The sequence below is a fragment of the Rhincodon typus genome, chromosome 2 (assembly GCF_021869965.1).
Source record: "Rhincodon typus isolate 14 chromosome 2, sRhiTyp1.1, whole genome shotgun sequence".
In the NCBI taxonomy this organism is placed as follows: Eukaryota; Metazoa; Chordata; class Chondrichthyes; order Orectolobiformes; family Rhincodontidae; genus Rhincodon; species Rhincodon typus.
Genome location: NC_063333.1, coordinates 35,194,305 through 35,221,856, shown reverse-complemented (window position 1 = coordinate 35,221,856; position 27,552 = coordinate 35,194,305). Strand labels below are relative to the sequence as shown.

General features: G+C 41.9%; 1 protein-coding gene across 13 annotated transcripts in view; it reads right to left on the bottom strand.

The window, feature by feature from the left end:
* Positions 1-26,886, bottom strand: part of abi1a (abl-interactor 1a) — a 104,604-nt gene extending 77,718 nt beyond the window's left edge. For 3 of the 13 annotated variants that reach the window (XM_048611620.1, XM_048611578.1, XM_048611574.1), the window contains exon 1: positions 26,698-26,885. In XM_048611620.1, the coding sequence (XP_048467577.1) occupies positions 26,698-26,814 (117 nt within the window). In that variant the 5' untranslated portion in view covers positions 26,815-26,885. Of the gene's footprint in view, positions 1-25,612; positions 25,722-26,697 lie in introns of those variants that run through there. The other 10 variants (XM_048611583.1, XM_048611634.1, XM_048611587.1 and 7 more) reach the window with 5 other exon arrangements.
* Between the last annotated feature and the right edge of the window lie 666 nt (positions 26,887-27,552).

The window sequence follows — 27,552 nt, the reverse complement described above, 5'->3', positions numbered from 1 at the left end:
AGAAACTCCTGCCATTGCTGCTTTGCACAGTCTTTCCTGCTAGGTTCTCTTTCCAAGCAACTCTGGCCATCTCCTCCCTCATGTCTTTGTAGTTACCTTTACTTAATTGCAATACCATTACAAATTATACTTCTTCCCTTCAAACTACAGGGTGAATTCCATGTTATGGTCACTGTCCCCGAGGGGTTCCTTCACTTTAAGCTCCCTAATTAAGTCTGCCTCATTATATATCACCAAATCCAAAAAGTGCTTGTTCTGTATAGGGCTCAACCACAAGCTGTTCCAAAACCAAACTCGGACATTCCATGAAATGCTTTTCTTGGAATCTGCTACCAAGCTGATATTACCAGTCCACCACCTGTGCCTTGATGTCCTCCATTATTACTGTAAATCATGCCTTTCTTACATGCCTTTGCTATTTCCAACCCCACATCGTGACTACAACTAGATGGCTTGTACACCAGTCCCATTAGGGTCTTTACCCTTGTGGCTCCTCAACTCTTCCCTATACAGCTTCTGCCTTAGAACTCATCACTTCTTGCTATCGAAGTAATTTTCTTTCTTAATAAAGGTAAACCCACCCTCTGTGCCCTTTCGATAGGATGTCTCTCACTGGATATTTAATTCTCCTTGCAGCCACATCCAATACCCACAACATCATACCTGCCAATTTCAATTTGCACTACAAGCTCAATCACATGGTTTTACATACTGCACACATTTAATTACAACACCTTCAGCCCTGTGTTGACATCCCTGCCTCCTCCCTTCTCAGTTATCCACTTATTTGCTGTGCCCGAATAGACAAAACTGCAGATGCTGGAATCCAAGGTAGACAAACAGGAGGCTGGAAGAAGGACAATACTCAATGTTGACTGCTCCTTTCTTCCAACCTCCCGTTTGTCTGCTGTGCCTGAAGTTGGATTCCTGAGTTTTTCCAAAGTCTGTCCTATTAGTAGTTCTGGAAACTTGAGCCCTCTCCCACTTTACGTTTTTCCATAATTTTCCACGTGCCTTGAATCGGTCACATGTCCTAGATACGGGTCATAATTCTTGACTTGTTCACATGTGTCAAGTACAGGTGATTTTACCAGGTGAAAAGCAGGCAAAATGAAGATAGTTCATGCCTAAGTGCAAGTTAAGGAATTTGTTAGGCAAGGGGATTCAGTGGTGCGAACAAGGTGCCATTCTGGCCTTTTTGGATAAAAAGGAGTGGCCCCAAAGAAGGAGCTGGAGCAGAGCTAAAGGGGATGAGCACAGAAGGCCAGAGCCAGTGAGCAGACGGACAAGAGATTGGCAAGTTAAGTATTTTCCTCTCCAAACAACTTACAACATTTATAAACTCACTAATGAGATACAATTACGGTATTACATATGATTTAATTCATTGAACTACAGATATAAAAACTGATCATTTTTACTCCTAAACTGTAAAAAATTGTTGGCTAGGTACGTGTAGCAACTGTATCACTTTGGTATCTACTAGATACCAGTAAGTTCGGCAATCAACCACAGAATACGTGCCTGCAGCATGCATTACTTCAGCTTAATATAAAACTGGAATCTGAGCTTCTGACAAATGCATCAGGGATGCAGTCTCAATCTGGTACCCAGAGGTGAGCTCAACACTCACTGGCAGTTAAAAAGTGACATGCAAATATAAAACAAAAACAAATATTGCTGGGAAATCTCGGCAGGTCTGGCAGCATCCGTGGACATAAGTGAAGAGTAAATGTTTTGGGTCCAGTGACTCTTAGTCCAGTTCTGTAGGAGGATCACTGGACCCAAAACATTAACTCTTCACTTCTCTCCAGAGATGTTGCGAGCCCTGCTGAAATTTTCCAGCGACATCTCTGTTTTTGTTTCAGATTCCAGCATCTGAAGCTCTTTTGGTTTTTTGACTTATGAAGTATATGTAAAATAAATTCCTACTCCGTATTCTCTTTACTTCGAGTTATCAATTTGCACTGCCAGTTTCAAGCAATGTATTGTCAACCTTTAGACTACATTGCCAGTTTTGTTTCTTACAAAAGCCACATTAAATTGCATTTGTTATTAGCCCTCTCAGTTCATGTCTCCTATGCCATTACTCGCATGCCAAAATAAAAGCTATACATCTTCTCCAAATTTCACTCTATTCCCAAGACCAGGACCACTGAATTAACTTTGAACACTTGCTCTGCTTCTCTACCAGATTCATGAAATTCTTGCATTGAATGAACTACAAAAAAGGTGTCTCCATACCAGTAGTAAGAGATGCTAACAATCAAACTGTAGGAAAATCTGTCAAATGTGTCATGGGTGTAAGAACTGACAAGGGCTGAAGTGTGGGTGTGCACAAAGCAACAGGAAAAGCCAAAAGTAACACAAAAAGGTTTCAGTAACACAATGTGGGATTTCTTCCATGCCAAGTGCTCTTCCTTGCAGGAAATAGTCAACAAGCATTTGAGGAAAGAAATAGTCAATTCAAACTGGTCTTAGCAATTTAAATTTGTTTAGATTACAGTTTCATGCAAAGTCATTAATTCAGAAAATGTAACATAGGTTACATGTGGCACTGAGTGTGAGGTGGAAAGTCTGGCTGGGTGTGCCCAACCTGACAAGGCGAGTATTACAGGGACAAAACCAAGTGAGGAAGAAGTGGATCTAATCACATGCTTTGTACATGAATTCAAATCATCAAGTTGAATCTGGGAGAATCTGCTCTATCACAATTCAGATTCATCTACAATACAGACTTTAAACATTCAAGCAAGACTACTTGCTCCCAAGGCACCTATAATTTCGTCTTTTTAAAAAAAAAGCGATCTACTCCTGAACAAAGATAAAATGTCAATCTAAAGTGAATGCAGATGCAGTTACAATGTTTAAAAGACATTCAGATAAATGCATGAATAAAGAAATGCTTGGAGGGATAGGGGCCAAGTGCAAACAAGTGGAACTAATTTATTTTGGGATAACGATCAGCGTGGTCTGATTGGACCGAGGATCTGTTTCCCTGCTGTATGACTATGAATTGAGAATAATGTCCCATCAGTATGACAAGTACAATGTAGAATTACTTTTTAAAATGGAAAAATTCACTCCAGAATCCAATACAAGATGCAGCAAAATTTAATGGGGAATGCCACCAAAACTTATCTATTAGCATTTAGAGTCATTAACGTTCAAGTTTTGCACAACTGACTTTAATCCTTACATCATCTGTGGGTGTCATTTACTCGGTTAGCATTTATTGCCCTTAAGGCAGCACTAGCAAACGAACTGTAAAGAGAGCAAGGCAGGGCAGTTGTTTAACCACGTCTCAGGCAGGAGGGTCAGTTAGCTCAGCTGGCTGATTTGCGATGCAGGGTGGGCAGTGGTAGACTGCTTTCTTCAACCACTGCAGTCCATTTGGTCTGGGTATACCCACAGTACTGACAGGGGAAGAGGAGTTTCAGAATTCTGATCTAGCGACAGTAAAGTGTTTTTTTTTTTTTTAAAAAAAAGTGTTGTAATTACAAGTCAGGATGGTGTAGCTTGGACAAAAACTGATTGTTGCACTGCATCTTGCAGAACGCATGCATTGCTGCTATTGTGCAGTGATGGAAGCAGGGCGACCTTGTGCTTTGCACGAGTCAACCAGGCTGTTTTGTCCCGAGTGGTGTCAAGTTTCGAATGTTAAAGTTGCACTAATCCAGATGAGTGGAGAATATTTTGTTACATTCCTGACATTTGCCTTGAAGATGGTGGACAGGTTTGAGGCGACAAAAAAAAGTAATTTCCAACAGAGTTCCTAAAATTCTAACCAGCTTTTGTAGACACTAAGTACAAAGCTGGCCCAGTTTAGTTTCTGGTAAATAACAACCCCCAATGTTGATGGGGAGGGAGTCAACGATTACATTCTCTTTTAGAGATGGTCATTGTTGCCACACAAAAGCCAATGTTACTTTCCACCTGTCAGCCTAAGCCTAGATATTGTTCAGAGCTTGTTGCATTCAAACACAGGCTACTTCAGTATCTGAGGGATCATGAATGGTACTCAACACTACTATCAACAACAAACATTTCCACTTCTGGCCTTATTACATCAGCAAGGTCATTGGTGAAGCAGCTGAACAGTTTGTCCTGGGAAATTACCAAGGATCTAGGGCTCATGGTACATGTGTCTAGAGCCAGGAGACCCAGGTTCAAGCCCCACCTGCTTCAGGTGTGTAATAACATCTCTGAACAGGACGACTAGAAAATACAGCCAGCAGACATTCAGCAGCCTCCAATCAGTGGAGGGCCCTCAATTTCCACGACCTCCAGTTTTTCTAGGGTTCTTGGTTATTCTGTCAAATACTGCCTTGATGTTAAGGGCAATCACCTTCACCTCACCTCTGCAGTTCATGTTCAGACCATGGCTGTCATGATGCTAGCAGCTGCATGGCCCTGGCAGAACGCAAAAATGACTGCCACTGTACAGGTTACGCCAATGTACATTGCTGAGCAAGTGCTGCTTAATACCTTCCATCACCAAGTTGATTACTTGGAGTAGACAGATGGGCAGCGAATCCTTTATTCATTCATAGGTTAAGGGCGTCGCTGGCTAGGCAACATTTATTGCCAACCAGTAATTGCCCATGTAGACCAGACCAGGCAAGGATGGCAGTTTCCTTCCCTAAAGGAAGAGTGAATCAGATGGGTTTTTGAATTTTTTTGTGGGATGTGGGAGTCGCTGGTTGGCCAGCATTTCTTGCTCATCCCTAGTTGCCCCTGAGAAGGTGGTGGTAAACTACCTCGAACCACTGCATTCCTCCTGTGGATTGACCCATAATGCTAATAGGGAGGGAATTCTAGGATTTTGACCCAGCAACAGTGAAGGAACGGCAATATTTATTTCCAAGTCAGGATGGTGAGTGACTTGGAGGTGGAGGTATTCCCCTACGTCTGCTGCCTTGTCCTTCTAGATGGAAGTGGTCATGGGTTGGAAGGTACTGTCTGAGGATCTTTAGTGAATTTCTGCAGTGCATCTTATAGATCATACACACTGCTGCTACTGAGCATCGGTGGTGGAAGGAGTGAATGCTTGTGGATGTAGTGCTAATCAAGCGGGCTGATTTGTCCCAGATGGTGTCAAGCCGAGTGTTGTTGAGGCTGCACTCATCCAGGCAAGTGGGGAGTATTCCATCACACTCCTGACTTGTGTCGTGCAGATGGTGGACAGGCTTTGAATCAGGTGAGTTACTCGCCACAGCATTCCTAGCTTCTGGCCTGCTCTTGTAGCCACTGTTATTGCGGTGAGTCCAGTGGCGTTTCTGGTCAATGGTAACCCTCAGGATGTTGATAGTGGGGGATTCAGTGATGGTAACACCATTGAATGTCAAGGGGTGGTGGTTAGATTGTCTGTTATTGGAATGATCATAGCCTGGCATTTGTGTGGCACGAATGTCACTTGCCACTTGTCAGCCCAAGCCTGGATCTTGTCCAGATCGCGTTGCATGTGAGCATGGACTGCTTCGGTATCGGAGCGGTCACAAACGCACAATGTTCAGCACCAATCATTGGCAAACATCCCCACCTCTGACCTTATGATGGAGGGAAGGTCATGATGAAGCAGCTGAAGATGGTTGGTCCTAGGGCAATACCCTGAGGAACTCCTGCAGAGATGTCCTGGAGCCGAGATCACTTACTGCCCACAACCACGACCATCTTACTATGTGTCAGGTAGGACTTCAACCACTGGAGCATTTGCCCCGATACCCATGGATTCCAGTTTTGCTAGGGCTCTTTGATGCCACACTGTCAAATGCAGCCTTGATAATGGGTTCATGGTCATCATTAGACCCTTAATTCCTGATACTTATTGAATTCAAATTCCACCATGTGCCATGGCAAGATTCGAACCAGAGTGCCCAGAAAATTATCTGGGCCTCTGGATTAACAGTGCAGCGATAATACCACTGGGCCATCGTTTCTCCCCAGATGTCTGTTTTTTTGTAGACAGGATATACCTGAGCGGCCATGTCGATGCAGTGCTGCACTATAACCAGCATGTCTAGGGGTGACACTAGCACTGGACCAAAATGTCCACTGCTGCCTCAATGTTATCAGGGCCCATAGTCTTTGCAGTGAGCAGTGACTTCAGCTGTTTCTGAATATCATGTCCAGTGATGCAAACCCAAAGACTCACATCTGAGACATTGCGTCCTCCTGAGGTCCCCAAAGATTAAATGGTCATGCTAATTTGCCACTTTGGGTCCAGGGATGTGCAGACTATTGAAGTGAATTACCTTTATTGTCACCTGTACTCAAGTGAATACAGTGAAAACTTTGTTGCTGCTGCAGCACCAACTTGGGTACAAAACGGTACAGATACTCAAGATCAAATTCTTAGGAAACAAAAAAAAAGTAAAGCAATAAATAGTCCAGCATTATAGATCACAGAGGTGCTTTAGCTATGGTAAATGTGGGGTTACAGGATAGGTGACAGGTTAGGGCGGAGGGGTGGTGGTGGTAGTCAGTGCAGACTCAATTGGCCAAATGGCCTCTTTCCGCACTGTCGGGATTCTATACACCCAGTGATGAACTAAGTTGTCCTACCAATAACGGTGGGCATATCTAATCAATCAATCAATCAATCAATCTCCTTCTCCATTCTCTCTGCCATTCATGGCTGGACTGTGTCTGGGCTGCAAAGATAAAGTTTAAATCTATTGGTTGTCTGATCATTTAGTTGTGTATCACATACTGCTTCTATTGCACAACATGCAAGTAGTGCAGTGTCACAGCTTTATCATGTTGACACTTCATTTTTAGGTATGCACATACGCTGCTCCTGATATGACCCCTGCAAACTTCATTGAACCATTAAAATTTCCTTATTTCACATTGAGATGAATCTATAAATTGAGTTTTGTGGCAAGTTAAAACATTCAACATTAAGGAGTTTTTTTTTCAGTTTTGATTGAAAGAATCAAAATGCGCTGCTGCTCATTGAACAGTGGTGGCTTTCCCTGTTGGTTTAGTGATAAGTACAACTAACCAATGCAGACAAAGCTACTACAGGTTACCAAAGATGCTTTATATTTAATCTTGCTTTGAGGAATTACTTTGAACAACTGTGGAAAAGAGAATTTATATCCAGTTTTGTAGATGCAACTGAAGCTGGTTCTTAAGGTCTCTGGAAGTTCACTGGATACTTTTTTCTTTTAAAAAAAAAAGAAAGGCTGTGTGATGATTACAGATTGTCTTGGTGTAGACCCCTGGCTGGGCTATTTTTGAATAGTGACTGGCTTGGAGAGGCCCATGTTTTATTTAGTTCAGTTTGAGCAAGGCCAGTTGAGGGGGAGGAAAGTTTGCAGCCAAGTTGATCTCTCCCATCTCGGAAAAGAAAAACCCTGTACTTCAGTTCAGAAGGAAAACAGATCTACTCTTTCATAAAAAGATCTCACTACTGTATTTCCTAGATAGGAGGAGTTGCAACTTGATAACCATGCATGATTAGTAACAGGACCACACATGCAAGAATATCTGAGCAGAGTGCTGAATATATTACACTTCATCCTTTTGCCTTCAAGAGAAGGCCATCAGTGCTTTTCTCAGAAAGCCAACCTTTGCAGAGAAATGTGTAGTATGAGAATTTTCAAAATAGAGTAGAATCCTAGCACAATTTGATTCGTATCCTAAAAAGGGCCATGAAAAGTTTAAGCTGCAAGTCCAATGTACTACTTCCGTGACCTGGTCTTAAGACTTGGAATTACTTGAACTATGCACTCAAATCATTAAGACTTTGCAAACTAGTCAGTCAGTTTTAAACCTTTAAAAAAATTTTTAAAGAAACATTTGCCATTACCCTCACTCCCCAAGCTTAATTAAGTTTCCCTGAAAGCCAAACAGGTGGAACTCACCATACTCAGTCTAGGTAGGCTCCTCGTAAAACATTGTTTTCTTTTGGGGAGAAAACAAGTTTCCATGACTTTGATTTATAAATTGCACTTGAAATTCTACTGTTGCACAAAATTGTGAAAAATCAGCCACACACTAGAAACTATACATGGATCTAAACAAAATTTAGATGGTTTTGTTATTTCAAGAGTAATATAAACTGCCATAGTTTGGTACCTCAGCCATTAAAACCACTTGCTCCTTCATAATATTTTTGATAAATTTTCAAATTCTGCAAGGAAAGTTTGTATTCAAAAGGCTTCTAACAAAATATTGCTAAAAAAGTGGTTTCATTTTGTTCAATATAGGAATACACAATGTTTCACAATGTCAAAACTCCAGCACTCTACCAAATTTGACTTGTGCAATTAGGACAACTCAACCTCTATTCCATTGAAATTCCTTCTGGCTTTTCAGAAAACAATGAGAGATATCATGCCATATGAATAGAAATTATGGTTTGGCACAAATCTCTAACTGTGAAACCAAGAAGTCTATACTATAGGCAAAGTACATCTTCAAAAGGCAAAGCAGGGAAACTGGCAATTTGATAGTAGTTACAAGTCCAATTCTTGACCCTTACCAGGTTAGCTGGAGCAGCAGGAGGAATGCCACACTTCTGTTCAAAGTCTGGGCTTAAAAAAGGAAAACCAAATTGGAATTTCTGTCCTGCAATCCAACTAAGTGATACATGCTTGCAGAGATGAGAAATGCATGAAGGGGAGGCCAAGTTCTTCTTCATGCTACACAAACTACAATTTGAACACGAATCTCACCTTTTCTTCAAACTGACAGTTACAAACTAGTTTTAGCAAGGTGTGGAAGTGCCAGTGTTAGACTGGCGTGGACAAAGTCAAGTCACAACACCAAATTATAGTCCAACAGGTTTATCTGAAATCGAGCTTTCACAGCACAGCCCCTTTGCCAGATGCAGTGAGACAGCAGAGCACACAGACCTACAGTTTATAGGCAGAGAGATCAAATGATCATACAACTGGTGAGTGAAGTCAGATAAGTCTCTGCAGGTGACCAAGAGTGTTAGACGGCAAGCAAAGTGTCAACAGCTGAATAACCAGCAAAGGGATGACATAATCTGATTAAGTGAGGCAGAGATAATTACAAAAAAGTAAGAATAAGGTGGAGACAAACTGAATGACAGGAATTGCATGCTGAAGTCAAAACTGTACAAACTAATTCAAGTAGAGAGATCGTAATTTATCAAAGTGATGCTGTCAAAGCAGGACAGCAAGGAAAATTTCACAGGTACAGAACAGTATGATGGGACATGAACCCAAGATCACAGTTGAGGCCATCTTCATGGGTACGGAGCTTGGCCATCAGTCTCTGCTTGGCAATTCTGCCGTGTTGTGTATCTATCCCAAAGTCCATCTTGGAGGCCGCTTACCCAAAGATCAGAGGCTGAATGGCCTTGACTGCTGAAGTGTTCCCCAACTGGGAGGGGCATTCCTGTCTGGCAATTGTTGCGTGGTGTCCATTCATCCGTCATCATAGTGTCCACATGGTTTCACCAAAATACCATGCCTCATGGCATCCTTGCCTGCAGCATATGATTGGCAACATTAGCCAAGTCATGAGTATCTGCCGTGTACATGGTGGGTGGTGTTCGACATGTGATGGAAGTATCCATGTCAATGATCTGACATGTCTTGCAGAGGTTGCCCTGGTAGGGTTGAGTGGTGCTGTGGTGGATGTTGTTCTGAAGGCTAGGTAGTTTGTTGAGAGCGATGGTCTGTTTAAGGTTTGGCAGTTGTTTGAAGGTGAGAACTGGAGGCGTAGGGAATGTCTTGGCAAGATGCTTATCATCGATGACATGTTGAAGGCCACAAAGAATTTGGCATGCAATTCCAGTCATTTAGTTTGTCTCCAGCACCAAATTATTTTTAGTTTTCTTGTAATTATCTTTGCCTTATTTAAATCAGATCATAGATCATCCCTTTGCTGGTTATTCAGCTGTTGACACTTTACTCACCAACTCTCGATCACCTGCAGAGATTTATCATCTGACACTCCACTCACACGTGTATGATCTTTCAATCTCTCTGCTCTTCTCTCTCACTTCAGCAGATAAAGGGGCTGCACTCCAAACACGTGATTTCAAATAAACCTGTTGGACTATGACCTGGTTTCATGTGACTTCTGACAGTTTTAGCAAGCAAATAGGTAGGTCAGTCCCACAACCCAGTATCGTCCTCTGCTCAGAAAGCAGAAGGCATCACTGCCTTTTCGTAGAAGTGGATGATTAAGCAACTCAAATGATCAGAGGAAAAGTACATTCAAAATCTCTGAGCATGGTGTGCAGAGTTCCTATAAATGTTTTAAGAGAAATTCACAAGTGAAGTAACAAGACAATCAGTGGGGCCCACACATTAAGTTCAGACACATTAGGCACAAAAACAAAATCACTACTGGTACACTTGGTACTTTTATAGGTCATTGCTGTACCAATTTCAAACTTTACTGATTGAACAAAGAAAATACAGAAAACTAGCACATTTATCCTACACCTAATAAAAAAAACTTCAAATCACAGCTCCGGTTTCATAGCAAGAAATATTGCTTTTTGAAGTGAACTGATGCTACCAAAAAGACAAATGTTTGTTGTGTTCAAAAAATGTAAAAAATCTCAATACACTGGAAGTGATGCTAGATCTCCTCATCAATAGCTGCATTGGCTGACCAGACACTGGAGGTATTGGAAGTGGTCAGTGTTCTAAGGCCTCCCTGTGGACATTGACTGGAGGGTTTGCTCCAGAATGCAAAGGTAGATTGGTGGAGGACTTTTGTCTGCAGACATTTAGGGTGAGACCCATGCTCTCACATGCCTCCGTAAAGGTGCTGACAATGGTCTAGGTGCAGACACAAGCATAACCTGCATACTACAGCTCAATGACACTGGTTGCTGTGACTTTGGTTTTCACTTGAAGTCAGCAGAGGATTGAATGATGTCCCCACAGGTTCTGCAAGTTAGCTCCACTCCAGTGGGGAGCAGGGGCGGAGAAGGAGAATGCCACCATTTCCCACCTGTTCCATGACGACATGGAAGTCGTGGTAACAACAAACTACTCCATCACCAGCCCACTCCCCATTCAGACGGCTGTCTCAATACAAGCACCCAAAGTAAATACAGTATTGCGAATATATACGTGGAATTCTAGGGTAGATGATCCAGGTTCAAGTCCTAACTGCTCCTGAAGGTTTGTAATAAGTCTGAGCAAATTGAATTTTGTTTAAAAAAAACTGAAAATAAAACTGCCAACAGCATAACTGGGACTGTTAAATGAAATGCTGAAAAATGCAGCTAGCAGTTGGAGCTCAACAGATGTCACAGTTAGGCTGTGTTGTAAAACTTCTGAGCCTGTATGTCAATATTACTCAGCAGTTGGAATTAGGTAGTTTTTTTAATGAACTAAGTGATGCCTTGGCAAAACAGTCATTTCTATTTATTGACACTATTTTCAAATTAGGTTTGCTTACTTTTGAGATCCTCTTACATTCATGCTGACAGTGAATCATAGCTGTTAGTACACATTTGGCTGTAAAGTGATCAGTGATATAACACTGTCACATACATTTTGACTATTACTGCAGTTTAACTTCAAGCTGACATGTAATTTTTGCACTATGAAGCACAAGGCCAAATAAAACTTCCAAATTGGTTGCATTAGCTAGAGTATAAATTGCAGACTTTTAAACTATAGCTACACAAACAGTTTATTTTAATCCAGTTCTCCAAGAGAGAGTACTACCCCTTGCAGACTTCACCAGAAACAATAATTGCAAGTAAGCTTAAAAATGGAACAGTTCAATCCCATTAAAATAAGATTCAAGGGGGCGTGACAGGGTTAAAGCTGAGAGGTTATTTCCTTCAGAGGGAACTCTCATCCCACGACCACTTACACCTAGTAGGCAAGGGCAGCAGATACATACAAACACCACCACCTTCAAAGTTTCCCTCCAAGCCACTCATCATCCTGACTTGGAAATATATTGCCATTCCTTCACTATCAATTAGTCAAAATTCTGTAATTCCCTTCCTAATGGCATTGTCAGTCAGACCACAGCAGTTCAATGTAGCAACACACCACCACCTTCTCAAGGACAACGACAGAGAGGCAATAAATGCTGGCTACCCAGCAATGCCCCCATCCCACAAGTGAATAAAAAACCAAACAGAATTAAAACAAAGTCTAAAAAGGATCAAGAAACCTATCAACCAGATGTTGTAATTATGAATTATGAACATTCCACAATGTTGCACTTCCTTAAACCTCAGGCAAGATGTTTCCTCTAATATGTAGAAGTTTGTGTTTGAACCCTCTGATTTTTCATTTTATTTTTATCATCTTTTGGTTTGGAGCTGTGGTCCAAGAGCTGAACGCGACCTTTGGACTGAGAGCAGTTTGTTTTTTTTTTAAAAAGAAAATTGCCTAGGAGGCCAGGCCTCCAAGTTAATTGAAGGTTAATTCTTGTTCAAATAGCACTTTTGGTTCTAGGGATGCATTATACTCAAATAGATATCAGATGTAGAATATTAACTACAGCCTCACAAGGAGGCAGCAAGATGAACCAAGAGAAACTAAAGTTTGAATTTGTTTTGAACTGTGTTTAAGCCAGAGGATTTTGCTGCAAAAGCTACAGGACAAAAGATTGATTGTTCCATGGCTTTCCTCATTAATTTGTTCCAAGTTGAGAATACAATTTCAATAACTAAGCAAATATTCCTCAGAGCTGATTGGAAGCTTTTGCATGCAAGAGCATCTTCAAAAACCAAGCAATTTACAATTCCATGTGCCTGTGATGTTACAGGTTGCAGAGTCCACTCAAACGAACTGACCAGTTACACCTCAATTGTCTTTCTTTCAAGTTATCCTTTAACTGTCAGCTTGTCTTTGTGGGAGTGGTGACGAGAATCAAACAAGATTGGATTCAAAAAGCAGACATTAGATTACCTTGTTGTTTAACTTTACTAAAGCTACTGTATTAATAAATAAACCTGGCTTATTTTTAAGCTATAAAATTTGGTGTCTGGTACTGGTTATTCAAAAAGTCTGGTTAGGAACTATTGGGATCAATTTGAGAGGGTCACGAAATGTTTTAGTTTAACTGTGTTATGAATAAGGATAGGGAGGCGGATTTGATTTGGAGAAATAGAAGTAGGTAATCTTTTCTGTATTGCTACATTCCTCCAATTCTGTCCTTGTACAAATACTACCTTTTAAACCACTCCAGTAGCTGTGTCAACTCCAAGCCCAGCAAGTGCTCTTTAAAGAAAAAGAAATTGCTGAGAAAACTCAGCAGATTTGGCAGCATCTGTGGAGAGAATAACTGAAGTCCTGAAGAAGGGTCACCAGACTCAAAATGATAACATTGCTTTATCTCCAAAGATGCTCCCAGACCTACTGGGTTTCTCTAGCAATTTCTGTTTTTGTTTCAGGTTTCTAGCATTTGCAATTCTTTCTGGTTTTGTTTAGTTCAATTGTTCGTTAAACTCTGTCAGCACACTTTTCCTAGTGACACGGGATGTTTAAAGCCCCACTCTTTTTAAGGCTAAAGAAAAACACTGCTGTGTTTGCAAAAGTTAAAAAAAAAACAGGTCAGGCTGTAGTTGCAAACAGAAATATAGCTAGTTTCCCTTGATTATCTTTAAACCAGATCAGGTTAAAATTAGAAATCTAACAAGTCTAGCAAACAGACTTGGTGGGATGGTGGTGGGAAAATACAACAAATGAGAAGGTATAGGTTTAAAAATAATGGAAAGCAAGAGACTAAGTGATAGGAGTTCTTGATTTATTCATAGTACGAACACATCGCCGGCTGTGCCAATCTCTAGTTGCCCTTGAGAAAGTGGTGAGCGGTGTTCTTGAACTGCCATAATCCATTTGGTACAGGTACATTCACAACACCATAGGGAGGAAGTTCCAGGATTTTGACCGAGTGCTACTAAAGGAACAGCAATGTTTCCATGGCTGCATGCTGTGCATCTTGGAGGGGAACTTGCAGGAGTTCCTAAGCATCTACTTTAGATAGCACTGGCAAGGATCAGTACTTGGGGTGCAACTGTTCGCAATATATTTAAATAATTCAGAGATGGGGACCAAAAGCAATATTTCCAAATTTGCAGATGATACAACAATGAGAATGAGCACTGAGGATAATGTAAACTGGTTGCAGGAGGATAGACAATCTTATAGGTGAATAGGCAAGAACATGGCAGATGGAATATAATGTGGAAAAATGCAAGGCTATCTACTAATACAAGGAATAAATGTGCAGTGCATTTATTAAATGGCTAGAGAGTGGAAAGAGATGTACAAGAGGGGTCCAACGGTACTGATTGATAAATTGACAAGGAAAAATTCAAATGTGTAGTTGGATTTCAAGTCAGCATTAAGAGATAGGTGGGCAAAGTTAAAAAGTACATGGAATTGGGGTTTGATAGACTAGCAATTAAGAATTGGTTGATGGAGAGGAAACACGGTAGGAACAATAAGGTCTATTTCAGGTAGCAGGCAGGGACTAGTGGCGCACAGCAAGAATTAGTGGTTGGGACTCAGCCACCCACACTAAACAAAAATGATTTCGATGAAGGAAACATACGTCCAAGTTAGCTGATGACAAAACTAGGTGGATTCTAATCTAAACAAAAGTGAGATTGTGTGCAAACATGACAGATCCAGTACATGGTGAAATGTGAAATTATATCCTTTGATGTGAAGAGAAAGGAAGATTATTTAAATGGTGATACATTACAAAGCATAGACATTCAAGGGGATTTGCACGTCCTTGTGCATGAAAGAAAGTAGACAGGCAGGTACAGCAAGCAATTAGCAAGGCAAAATGACTTGCATCGCAAGTTAGGAGTGGGAATGTCTTACTGCAGATATTCAGAGCCTTGGTTAAACCATATCTGGAGTATCACATGCACTTTCGGTCTCCCTACTCAAGGAGGAACATACACACCATAGAAGTCCAGCAGAGGCTCATTAGGTTGATAACAGTGGGCGGCAGCTCTGCTGCAATGAGAGACTAGTGAATTCAGGCAGAGTCAAACCAGAGTTGAATGTGAGACGGGATCTGACTGAACTGCATAAAATATTACCAGAGCTAGACAGAATAAATGCAGGGAGGATGTTTCCTCTGTCTAGAGCCACTGACATAATCCTGAGTCTCAGAATATGGGGTAAGCGAAGTGAGGAAATTTCTTCACTCAGGGTGACCACTACCACAGAAGTTTGAGGCTAGGTCAGAAAAAGGATTGATAATGTTTGAGATATTAAAAGGCACCAAGGAATATGGTGTTAGAGTCAGAAGATCAGCCATAATCTACTGAATGGGTGAGCAGGCTCAAAGTGCCAAATGGTCTATTTCTGGTCCTTGTAGGCTAATTTTCAGGAGCAAGAAATTACAAATGCTCATGCGATGTTCGCCTTTATTGCAGACAACTAGAGTACAGATGTGGTTTGTTTCAGGTATATAAGAACTTGGTTTGACTAGACCTAGAGCACTGTGGTCTCCTTATGTCAAGAAAAATATTACTGCCGCTGAGGATGTGCAATGAAGGTTCACCAGACATGTTCCTGGAATGGCAGGAACAATTGTTCATCACTGAGACCTACATATTTTAAAAAAAGGACAAACTGGGAAGTAGTAAAAAAGGTGTTTCCTTTGGTTGACAAGTTTAAAAGCACAAAGGCCACAGATTTGGAAAAAAAGACAACATGCCACTTGAGTCAGAGAGGATGAGAAATTATTTTACTCCAAAGGTTGAGCGCCTTTGGAACTCTCCGCCCTAGAGGATGGTGGAAGCTCCATTTTTGACTATGTTTAAAATGTAGAGGTGGATACATTTCCAATTACAAATGTCATCAGGGTTATGGGGATGCAAGTTATACTGAAGCATTTGATCAGCCACAATCACATTAATGGCAAAACAGGCTGGGCAGGCTAACTGGCCTACTCCTGTTCGTAGGTAGTGGACATGGTAGGTGCTGTCTAAGGAGCCTTAGTGAATTTCTACAGTGCATCATGCAAGTAGCACATATTGTTACTACATATCACAGGAAGGAGGAAGTATTTGTTGATGCAGTGCTAATCTGCAAACTGCTGTGCCCTGGTTGGTGTCAAGCATCGTGTTGTTGGAGATGTACTTATCCTGGCAAGTGGGGAGTATATTCCATCACACTGATATATGAAGTAGTGAATTGGACAAATAAAAAAGTGACATGTAAAAGGTAGTGTAAAGCAACTCACCATCTTAAACCAAATTAGGATTGCTGACTTTGTCAATAACATTCATCAAAACAAGTGAGAAAATGAGGCATGTTAGTGAGTTATCACAAATAAAGCATATGCTCCAAATTGTAGGAGAGTTCAGTAGGCAGAATTTGGAAGGAGTAACTGAATTGGCTCCACGGTTTATGGCAAAGAAATTGTCAGAAATCAATTAAACAAAATCCAAAGACGTTGAGAAATGGAGTGGAGTTCGTCAATTTAAAAGCACTGTCAACTGGTGTTGGGAAACAGGTTGAAAACCATTAACAATTTTCTGGAAACGTTATCCAAGCTACTTATGCATAAAATCTTGTGTAACAAGCTTTGTTCTGTTGTTAACCAAACTCTGCAGCTCCTGTGACTATTTTTCAGTGACTGACTAGCATGTTAACGAGAAAATGATCAAAGGAGCAAACAAAGAAAGAAGAAATTTGCCAAAGACCCTCAGACAGCACCTTCCAAACCCATGACCACTTCCATCTAGACGAACAAGGCAACCATGAGTTCCCAAAGAGGTTTATGTCAAAGACTGCTGCACCAGTGGCTACGAGTTGGGAAGAGGGAAAAAAAAGACTGCAAACACATTACAAAATTCTATGTTGGATAATCAATGCTAGCTCCATTTTACAGTGAATCCTGAGACAAGTATTCCAATTCTGTTGCAAATCAAGAAATCTAAACTATAGCTTGGAAATCTAATTCCTAAATGTATCAACATAGAAAATGTACATTTGAAATATTTAAAATTAATCAATTCAAGATTCAATTTAGATTTCAAAAGGGTATGGACAGATCCAGTTTCCTCCCACAGTCCAAAGATGTACAGGTTAGGTGGACTGGCCATGCTAAATTACCCCGCAACATCCAGGCTGGATGGGTTAGCCTTCGGAAATGCTGGGATGTGGTTTGGGTGGAATGCTCTTTAATGTCTCTACTGTGCCCTCAGATTCAATGAGGCACAAATGTCCTTTTGAAAGCCAGCTCCACAAACAAACATTCAGGCAAAATTCCTTTAAACTCAACTAGAAACGGGCTGGACATTGCCCAACAGTTGCAAAAGTATCAGCACTGACTGGTATTATTTTCTGAGCTCACAAGCCAACAATCCAGGAAAACAGAAAGAAACCATTTCACTCAAGTTTTTTTTTTTCCATACTGCAGCAGAATTAACATTAATGACTGGAGGAGCCTCTTAACAATCATTCAAGAGGATATCAACTTAAGCTTTCAGACCCAGGTAGAGCAGATGGGAAAACAAACACTACAGATCCTACTCCATGGGACACCCTTCCTCTCAGCCTAAATATCAGAGAGAAGAATGATCCATTCATCACAATACCAACCCCTGGTGAAACCCACACCAAGTGGATATTGATCATTGCAATGAGCATAGGAGTTGGGAAGTCATGTTGCGGCTGTAAAGGACATTGGTTAGGCCACTTTTGGAATACTATGTGCAGTCCCTGCTGTAGGAAGGATGTTGCAAAACTTGAAAGGGTTCAAAAAAGATTTACAAGGACGTTGCCAGGGTTGGAAGGTTCAAGCTACACTGTAGGGAGATAACAGGAACTGCAGATGCTGGAGAATCTGAGATAACAAGGTGTAGAGCTGGATGAACACAGCAGGCCAAGCAGCATCAGAGGAGCAAGGCAGCTGACGTTTTGGGCCTAGACTCTTCTTCAGAAAATGAAGAAGGGTCTAGGCCCAAAACGTCAGCCTTCCTGCTCGGCCTGCTGTGTTCACTGTAGGGAGAGGTTGAACATACCAAGGCTATTTGCCTTGGAGCATTGGAGGCAGAGGGGTGACCTTATAGAGGTTTATAAAAAGTCACGAGGAGCATGGATAGGGTAAATAGTCAAGGTCTTTTCCCCAGGGTGAGGGTGGAGTCTAAAACTAGAGTGCATAGGTTGAAGGTGAGGGGAGAAAGACTTAAGGGACAAAGGGACACCGGGACACCTTTTTCCACACAGAGGGTGGTGCATGTATGAAATGACCTGGCAGAGGAAGCGGTGGCACCTGGGACAATTACATTTAAAAAGGCATCTGGATGAGTATATGAATAGGACAGGTTTAGAGGGATATGGGGAAAAAGTGCTGGCAAAAAAAAAAAACGATTAATTGAGGACATCCGGTCAGCATGGAAGAGTTAGACAGAGGGTCTGTTTCCATGCTGTACAGCTCTATGACTATTAGAAGAAAGAGGGTAGCAAGGGAAGGAGTAAGCCCACTCAAGGACAAAGGAAGTAAGTTACGAGAGGAGCCACGGGAAGTCAGAAAGATCCTTAATGAGTACTTTGTTTGGGCATTCACAAAGGAGAAGGACATGACTGATCCATTGTGAAGGGTGAGATTTCTGAATATTTGGTAGTGTATGGTAAAATAGGGCAAAGTCAGCATGGTTTCATCAAGGGGAGGTCACGCCTGACAAATCTGCTAGAATTCTTTTAGGAAGTATGAGCAGGGTAGGCCAAGGAGAGCCAATGGATGTTATCTGGACTTCAGGAAGGAGGCTGAGTAAGATAAGGGCCCATGGTGTTAGAGGCAAGGTACTAACATGAATAGAAGATTGGCTGTCAGGCAGAAAGAGAGTAGGGATAAAAGGGTCTTTCTCAGGATGGCAGCCAATGACAAGTGGTGTTCCGCAAGGGTCAGTGTTGGGACCACAACTCTTCCCTTTTACATTAATGATTTAGATGAAGGAACTGTGGGCATTCTGGCTAAGTTTGCAGATGATACAAAGATAGGTGGAGGGACAGGTAGTATTAAGGAGGTGGCAAGGCTGCAGAAGGATTTGGACAGGTTAGGAGGGTGGGCAAAGAAGTGGCAAATGAAGTACAATGTGGGAAAGTATGAGGTCATGCATTTTGGTAAGAAGAGAGGTATGGACTATGTTCTAAATGGGGAGAAAATTCAGAAGTCTGAAGTGCAAAGAGACTTGGGAGTTCTAGTCCAGGATTCTCTCAAGGTAAGCTTGCAGGTTGCGTCAGTAGTCAGGAAGGCAAATGCAATGTTGGCATTTATTTTGAGAAGACTTGAATATAAAAGCAGGGATATACTATTGAGGCTTTATAAGGCTCTGGTCAGGCCACATTTGGAGTATTGTGTGCAGTTTTGGGCCTCATATGTCAGGAAGGATGTTATGGCCCTGGGGCAGGTTCAGAGGAGGTTCATGAGAATGGTCCCAGGAATGGAAAGCTTAACATATGAGGAACATTTGAGGACTCTGGGACTATACTCAATGGAGTTTAGAAGGATACGGGGGGGATCTAATTGAAACTTACAGAACACCGAGTGGCCTGGACAGAGTGGACGTTGGGAAAATGTTTTCATTTGTAGGAGAGACTAGGACCCACAGGCACAGCCTTAGAGAAAGGGAAGACCTTTTAGAACGGAGATAAGGAGAAACGTCTTCAGCCAGAGAGTGGTGAATCTATGGAATTCACTGCCACAGAAGGCTGTGGAGGCGAGGCCATTGAGTACATTTAAGGCTGGGATAGATAGGTTCTTGGTTATCAAGGGGATCAAGGGTTACGGGGAGAAAGCGGGAGATTGAGGTTGAGGAACTTATCAGCTATGATTGAATGGCAGAGCAGACTCAATGGGCCGAATGGCCTATTTTCTGCTCCAATGGCTTATGGTCTTAGGTTGAGGGCAGGGATGAGTGTGCAAGTACTCTAGAGAATATCAATACACTGGAGCAAGTTTGGGAATCGTAAATTGCATTAAGGTAAACTAGTCCCTAGGGCAAAAATGGGACCTATCCCAGGTGCGTGCAAACAGCAAGGGAGGAAATGGCTAGAGCTTTAGCAGATATCTTCACATCCTCTTTGACCACAGGCGAGGCTCCAGAGGACTGGAGATTAGGCAATGTTGTTCCCTTGTTTAAGAAAGGAAGCAGGGATAATCTAGGAAATCACAGGCCAGTAAACTTGACATCTGTGGAGGAGTACCTCTTGGAGGAAGATACTGAGGGACAAGATATATGCACACTTGAAAGAAAATGATCTAGTTAGTGACAGCCAGCATAGTTTTGTACGGGCGAGGTCATGTCTCACCAACCTGATTAAATATTTTGAAGAGGTGACAAAGATAATTGATGAGGGAAGGGCTGTGGATGTAGTTTACATGGACTTTAGTAACGCATTTGTTAAAGTCCCACTTGGCAGGTTGGTACAAAAACTAAAATCACATGGGATTCAGAGTAGGCTGGCTCGATGGATACAAAACTGGCTAGGTCATAGAAGACAGAGGGTGGCAGTAAAAGGGTGTTTTTCCGAAGAGAGACCGGTAGGTAGTGGCATTCTACAGGGACCAGTCTTAGGTCCTCTGTTGTACGAGTGATCTGGAAGAAAATGTGGATGGTCTGATTCTAAAGTTTGCAGGAGTTGCTGATAGTGCCAACAACTACTAAAAGAGAGTGTGTGCTTGCTACAGAAACTCTACCATTCACTTGATCTCATCTCTATGGTGCCCGTGTGGCAGATGAGGTTGAAACTGGCAGGATGACCGCAAGGATCTTGATGTGTTTGGAGACGGTTATGTTGCTAAAACTTCAATTTTTACTTTATTTGCCGTCAAAGGGATAGCTAGATAGGGGCAAACATTTTACTCTAGGGGTGTTGGAATGTGACCTTGCCAGTGTCCTTGCACGCATCAGATGTCATTGGGTCAATGTAAGTAAGTAGTCCTAAACGTTGCCCGACTCAGCCCAAGTCCAGTAGAGCTGTGTGGATGTTAGTTGTGGTTTCCCCAACTGCCGCTTAACAGAAGTTTTGCAACAAGGTATGGATGAGGAAAGCCTGAGTTAAAGTCTCACCTGCCCCACACATCTGAACATGTATGTTCAAATATCTATTACAGCCACAGTCTGTGCCTCATCTTCCTGAAGTTGTAGGTAAATTCTAATTGATCTGTTGAGACATGTTATTACACATCTCTGGAGCAGGTAGGACTTGAGTCCAGGCCTCCCTCTGCAGAAGGCTGTACATTGCCTGATGGGGTAGTTGCTTTTGAGTCTATTTCGCCTTCATGGAAATAATTGAAAAATAGGAAGGTAGAAGTGGGGCAGAATGTTTGATAGCAAGTCACCTACAGCTCAACAATTATTTGTAAACTTGAAGGCAAAAAAAAAAACCTGTTCAGACATCTTTAACCCCTCCAGACAAGGTGGCACTTCAACATGAACTTCTTGGATCAGAGATTGAATAGTTGTGCTGTACCCCAAGAGTGATTTGTAAACTATGTGCACCTATCCCTACCCAATGAAGTACCCTCAGGTGTAGATAGAAAGTAATCAAGTACAAAGGACGAAGCCAATTTTCCTTCTGACAGGAGGACTGACATTACCAAGTAACCATATCAAAAATGCAGATCTGGAATTCTCCTAATCTCATCTATGTGACTGAATAAATAAACACCATACATAGTTAAGTCAATGGGTGAGCCAAGGATAGAGGGGAAACTATGAAGTCACACTTCAACAGAACAAGATCAACACTACATAAAATTCTTCCATCACATGGCACAACCAACCAAACATTAAAACTTCAAGTTTCATTTAGTGAACACTTTCTAGCTGTTTCTAACTGGCCATGCCATAAACAGTGAGCATGGCAAGGAATAGAAATGTCCAAGCATCGATAATGATAAGAATAAAGGAATTAAGTTGACTTCTTACAAAACTTCAGCTAAACGACATTTGCAAATACTGGAAATATGCACTGGAATGGGGTTGGGATGGCATGGTGGCTCAGTGGTTAGCACTGCAGCCTCACAGCACCAGGAACCTGGGTTCGATTCCAGCCTCTGGCAACTGTGTGTTGAGTTTGCACATTCTCCCTGTGTCTGCGTGGGTTTCCTCCAGGTGCTCTGGTTTCCTCCCACAGTCCAAAGATTTGCAGGTTAGGTGGACTGGCCATGCTAAATTGCCTGTAGTGCACAGCGGGGTGTAGGTTAGGTGGATTATAGGGGGATGGGTGTGTGGGGGGGGTGGTGCTCCGAGGTTCGGTGTAGACTTGTTGGGCCGAAGGGCCTGTTTCCACACTGTAGGGATTCTATTCTATGGGACACTGCAGGTTACCTAAAGAGATCAAAAAAGACATGATACCAGAAATGAGAGGTTGTTCCTTTCAGGAACACTTGAATAGACTGTGGTTCTTACCTTCAGAAAAGAAGGACTGGCAAAGATCATCACTAAATAAATCTAAAAAGGAACTTAGGAAAGACCTTTCTGTTTAAGACTGTGGGTTACGATGTGGAACACAACCTGTTTTGTAGCAGGCAACTGGCAAAGACATTAATGAGGAAAACAAGAGTCATTAAAAGGAAGATGACTACGAGAATAAATGAAGGAAGGGAGGATGGAAGGAAGCTCACGTGGAGCACAAGCACTGGCATGGGGTTGTTCAGCTAAATGGCCCACTTCTGTGCTATAAACACCATGTGATATCAGATTTCAAACTGGCTCACACAAGTTAACTCATCTCTCCAATATAGCACTGTCATACACCCTGTTTCAACCGTGCAATTAAATAAAGCTTGCACAAATTGCTATACGAGTTATGCTGGCTGCAACAATAGCAGAAAAAGGTGCAAAACGTTTCTGGTTAAAAACGATTCAGCAAAAGAAAAAAGTGAGGCTGTGTTCATAGATTCAATTACTATACCATAGAGACTGTAATGGAGGAGATAAGTTTAAAACTATTTGGTTAGAATTAAGAAAGGAATGTAACACTGCACATGGAATTGAGCAGAGACGGGAAGCGTCAAGATGCATTATCAAATTTGGTTGACCAAGACTTGCGAATTCCACTGAACTAATCAAAACATTAGACTAAAATATCCAGCGAACCATACAAGGGGGGCTGATATCAGAAGTGAAGATACTTGGCAGTCAGTAGTGTACATTCTGTGGAAATAGCACATCAAAGCCACCTAGTGATCAGCACAATATGCTTGTTTGCAGGATTAAACTACTGCTAAGTAAAGTTATGGTCAACTTGCAAAATGTTGTAGACACACTGCCAGACACCTACTCTGACAAGATAAGCAAAAGGATCGAAAATTGCTGGGGGATGGAAGTGAAAAATACCAGTACTTTGAAATAAACAGACATATTTGACTAACTATCCCCTAATACGCCAGTAAGGGATATTCTATCTTGCTTTTAAGATACAAAATCTGCATCACAAAAATAATTGATGCTATGGTTGACAAGAGAACAAAGATGACAAACAGCAGCTTGATCCACATTCTACACTGAAAGAAACTGATTGTTTTTGCAGTTTACATGTGAACTTGAAATTACTATTGAGCAATATAAAAGTACATTTTAGAAAAAGACAAGCAGCAGCTTGAGCAACCTACTGACTACCTTCAACTATGGACTGATCACCTGCAGTGATTCTAAGTAAGGGGACACAGCCACAATAAGCTGCTCATGCAGTCGGAATACTAAAAGTTGAATAAATTAAAAAGTAAATTAGAACCTATCTTGCAATCCTTGGAAGGAAGGGAAATTAAAAGAATGTCCAACATTATTCCATAGATTAGAACATGTAGCTAAATGAGATACTAAAGCATGAACATTTCTAGTTCTCAACAAGGCAATATAATAAAGGGGGAAATATTACCAAACGCAGTGGTGGTTTACACATTTTACACACATACCAAAGATGCGTCAAAATTTCAGTCAAAGGTATTAAAGGGAATCTGACTGTATGGTTCAAGAACAAAGCAATAGTCTATGAAATCAATGTTTTAATAAAATGCAAAAACAGAAACAATGATCAGTTTTTTTTTAAATGCATGAACAAACTATTCGGGGCATGAAATAGGCAAAGCTGTAAGCCACTGATTAGATAAAGTCAACATGATTCGACAAAGGGTATGTTTTTTTTTAAAAAGGTGGAAATCATCAGGATAATTAACGAAAACCTGCAGATACAGTACATTCATTTTGAGGAAGCACTCGATAAGATGCCATAGAACAATTTGTTCCACAAGATAAGAATTCATAGGATCAGCACGGTTGAGAATCAGAAAAGAATAAATAAGTCATTATTGGGTGGCAGGATGGAACTTAGTTGAGCGCCAGAAAGATCAGTGCTTGGTCTCGTACTTACAATTCATAATGTGACGCGAGAGGAACTGTGTATCCTGGTGTACTGAAGATACAAGGGAAGGTGGGAGAGCTAGGGAAGATCTAAGAAGCATCTACAGGATACAATCTGCTTGAAACTATTGAAAGTGCATGATGAAGTACAAGTACCCCCAAGTACCCAGGGAGGGGAACTCATAATTCTCAATTTCAACATTCATTCTGAACTACTTCTATTGCCACTACATCACCAACATGCTCTATATTCGCTATCTAATGGCTGAATCTTTCCTCAAGACATGACAATTCAAAAAGCTGCTTTGTATACATTACATAAAATACAAGCTTATCCACACCATTCACCAGACTTTTCCTTGCTAACTGACATTAGCTCCAAATCAACGCTTCAACTTCTAAAAAAGTTTAAATACTCCCATAAGCATCTCCAACTCCAATTCTCAATTCATTTGGATTTTTCACCCTGAAATCTTCAATTATCAAGAAGCTCTAGAAGTTCACTTGCTCTAAAAATAAAACTCTCAAAGCTCAGTACCAGCTTTTGACTTTTCACTTTGTTAGAAATATAACTCAAAAATACTTCACGTTTTAAAAAAGTGCTTAAAAAAAACACGATTCCGAAGTCATCCAGAGAAAGGCTACAAACTTATCTATATAAAAGTGACAGACGACAGAGCAAAATTGGACAGAAACCCTGAAAGTGCGACATTATGAGTAAGCAGGAGCAAAAAAAAGTAGAGGCAATTTAAGGTGAGTGTTATCTAGTACAATAGGAAGAGATTCATCAAGTTAAACCATGACTGCAAAACAAAGAACAGTTTCAAAGTGGTCAAACAATTTCGTGAAGTGGCGTTAAGAACGCACTTTATGCAGCCAGAGAAAATTAAGACATTTGAAGCAACTATCAAGAGTATTACAAAAAAAGACAGACACTCAGCACCATCATGATGCTAGTATAGAAATAAAATCTTAAGTTGAGACAGCATAGGTCAAATAGTTTCAGTTTCCTTACTTTACGATAAGCCAGTTACCCAAAAGCAAGTGCAATTCAGACAAACTGGAATCGAACGCAAGGTTTGAGAATCACTAAATGCATCTGCAAAGCAGGATACTTCATACTAGAGTATTTATTGACATATATAAACCTGTCTGTTGTTGCCCGGACCACTACAGGACGCAAAGCTGACAACTACAAGTCGTGTTGCAACTTCTGTCTGCCTCCGACTATCATATTTCCGTCCATGGAAAAAACAAACGTTACATAGGTTTCCTCCGTATCTGGCGCATCAAACTAACTTTCGGGCGGAGTTTGGGATCTCATCCTGTTACAAGTGATCTCGGAGTTTACAAAAAACACACGTTCCGGCCAAACATGAAGCTCCGAACACCCACATTTCCAAGGAAGTTACTAAGACAAAAACGAAGAGCGAGGACAGGAAAAGCAATTTCATGGCGAGGGGTGGGGGCTTTTGACGCCTTTGAGACTAGTTCCATACTAAACTGGTTTCGGAGAGACTACTTCACCACACAGTTTCCCCGAGGTTGCCCAACCCAGAGTAAAGGGAGCGTTGCTCAATTGATACAGCTATCATTCCAGTATGTCGGACTACAAAAAAAACCTGTACTTAGCTTTCAGACAGACAGATCATACGAAAGAAACACCGAAATTTATAACACACGCACGCAAATAGATCAATGGAAAGATCCCTTGGCTTCACACCGAATAAAAACAAAGCGGGGACGAACAGCTTGCCTCACAAGAACAAAAGCTGTTTATAAAATCATCAATTCAAAAATTGTAGAGCGGGCGCCTAAAGAGCACAGCGCGGACCCGTGGGAGGGGAGGAAGCTATTCGGAGAGGGAGAGCCCCGGCCCACATACCCGGGGAATATGAGTCAGACAGCGCGGCACACCCTCTGGGACACACAGAGACTGGAGTTAAAGTGTGCTGGTAAATCCAGGGAACTACCGACGGACTCCTTCACAAAGTGAGTTTAAAACAGAAGAGAGCTAGAGAGAGACCGCCACCTTCCTCAGCCCCGAGCAAAACCTGATATTATCGAGGCCCCGGGATGGGGGCGGATAAGTGTCCAACCGTTCACGGCCTGGAGAAATCGAAGTGAAGAAAGGAGATATATATGTGTGTGTGTGTGTGTGTGTGTGTGTGTGTATCTCTGGAGTGGTCTCGGAGAGGGGGGTTGCAGGAGTGGGGGCGAGGGATCGAATTCACGGCCCACCCCGTATCCGGGCAGAGTTACTTGCCGCTGGGACGGTGTGTGTAAGAGAGAGAGAGCAGGACACGGCAGGGGAGTTGTAACCGCCAGCGGTGCCGCTCGCCTGCTTTTCCCTTAACCCCCGCGGACCCTCCGCCAGCTCGTACCTGGATATAGTTGTTCTCGCAGTAATCGGCCACACGGCCCAGGTTCTGGTAACTCTCTATCAGCGCCCTCTTGCCGGCGGGGATTTCCTCCTCGAGTAACATCTGCAGCTCTGCCATCTTACATCTTTCTGCATCGCTTTATGACTCCTCGCTCAAGACCGCCCTGGTTACACCCTCCCAACCACGCGAAGCACGCCGGGATTCCATAGCCTCGCTCTCACCCACTGGCCGCAAAGTCATCTGGGGCTTGTAGTCTCTTTCCTCTGCGAATGACCTGGTGATCCCGGACACTTGAAAGTGTGCCTGCGGGGAGAAAACTGGCTTTTGAGGCACCAGTGGTAATGTCCTTCGCTCTGGCTCAGGACATCCATGTCCAAGTCCCACCTCCTCCAGAGGTGTGTAATAACATGCCTGAACAGGTTAATTACAAAATATGCTGGAGAAACACCACAGGTCTAGCAGCATCTGTAGAGAGAGAAATAGAGTTAACTTTTCAAGTCCAGTGACCTTTCAGCTTAGAACTGAAGATACCCGGCGAAGGGTGGAATATATGCTGATTTGAGTACTGTTGATTAGTCAAAATCGTGGAACACCCATCCTTAACAGCACTGTGGACAGCATAGACTAAAGAAGCACGCCATTACCTTCTCAGTCAATTAGTGATGGGTAATAAATATGGGCCCTGCCAGTGATCTTTACATGCCATCAATTAATTTAAAAAATTAACAGATAAAAACATTAGCTCTACCCCTCCTTTGCTGGTAAAACTAATTAGTTGCATTTGTATTATCATTTCCTTTAACTTCAAGAACAGAATCATTAATAGACCTTGGAAATGGTTATGTCCACTGGATG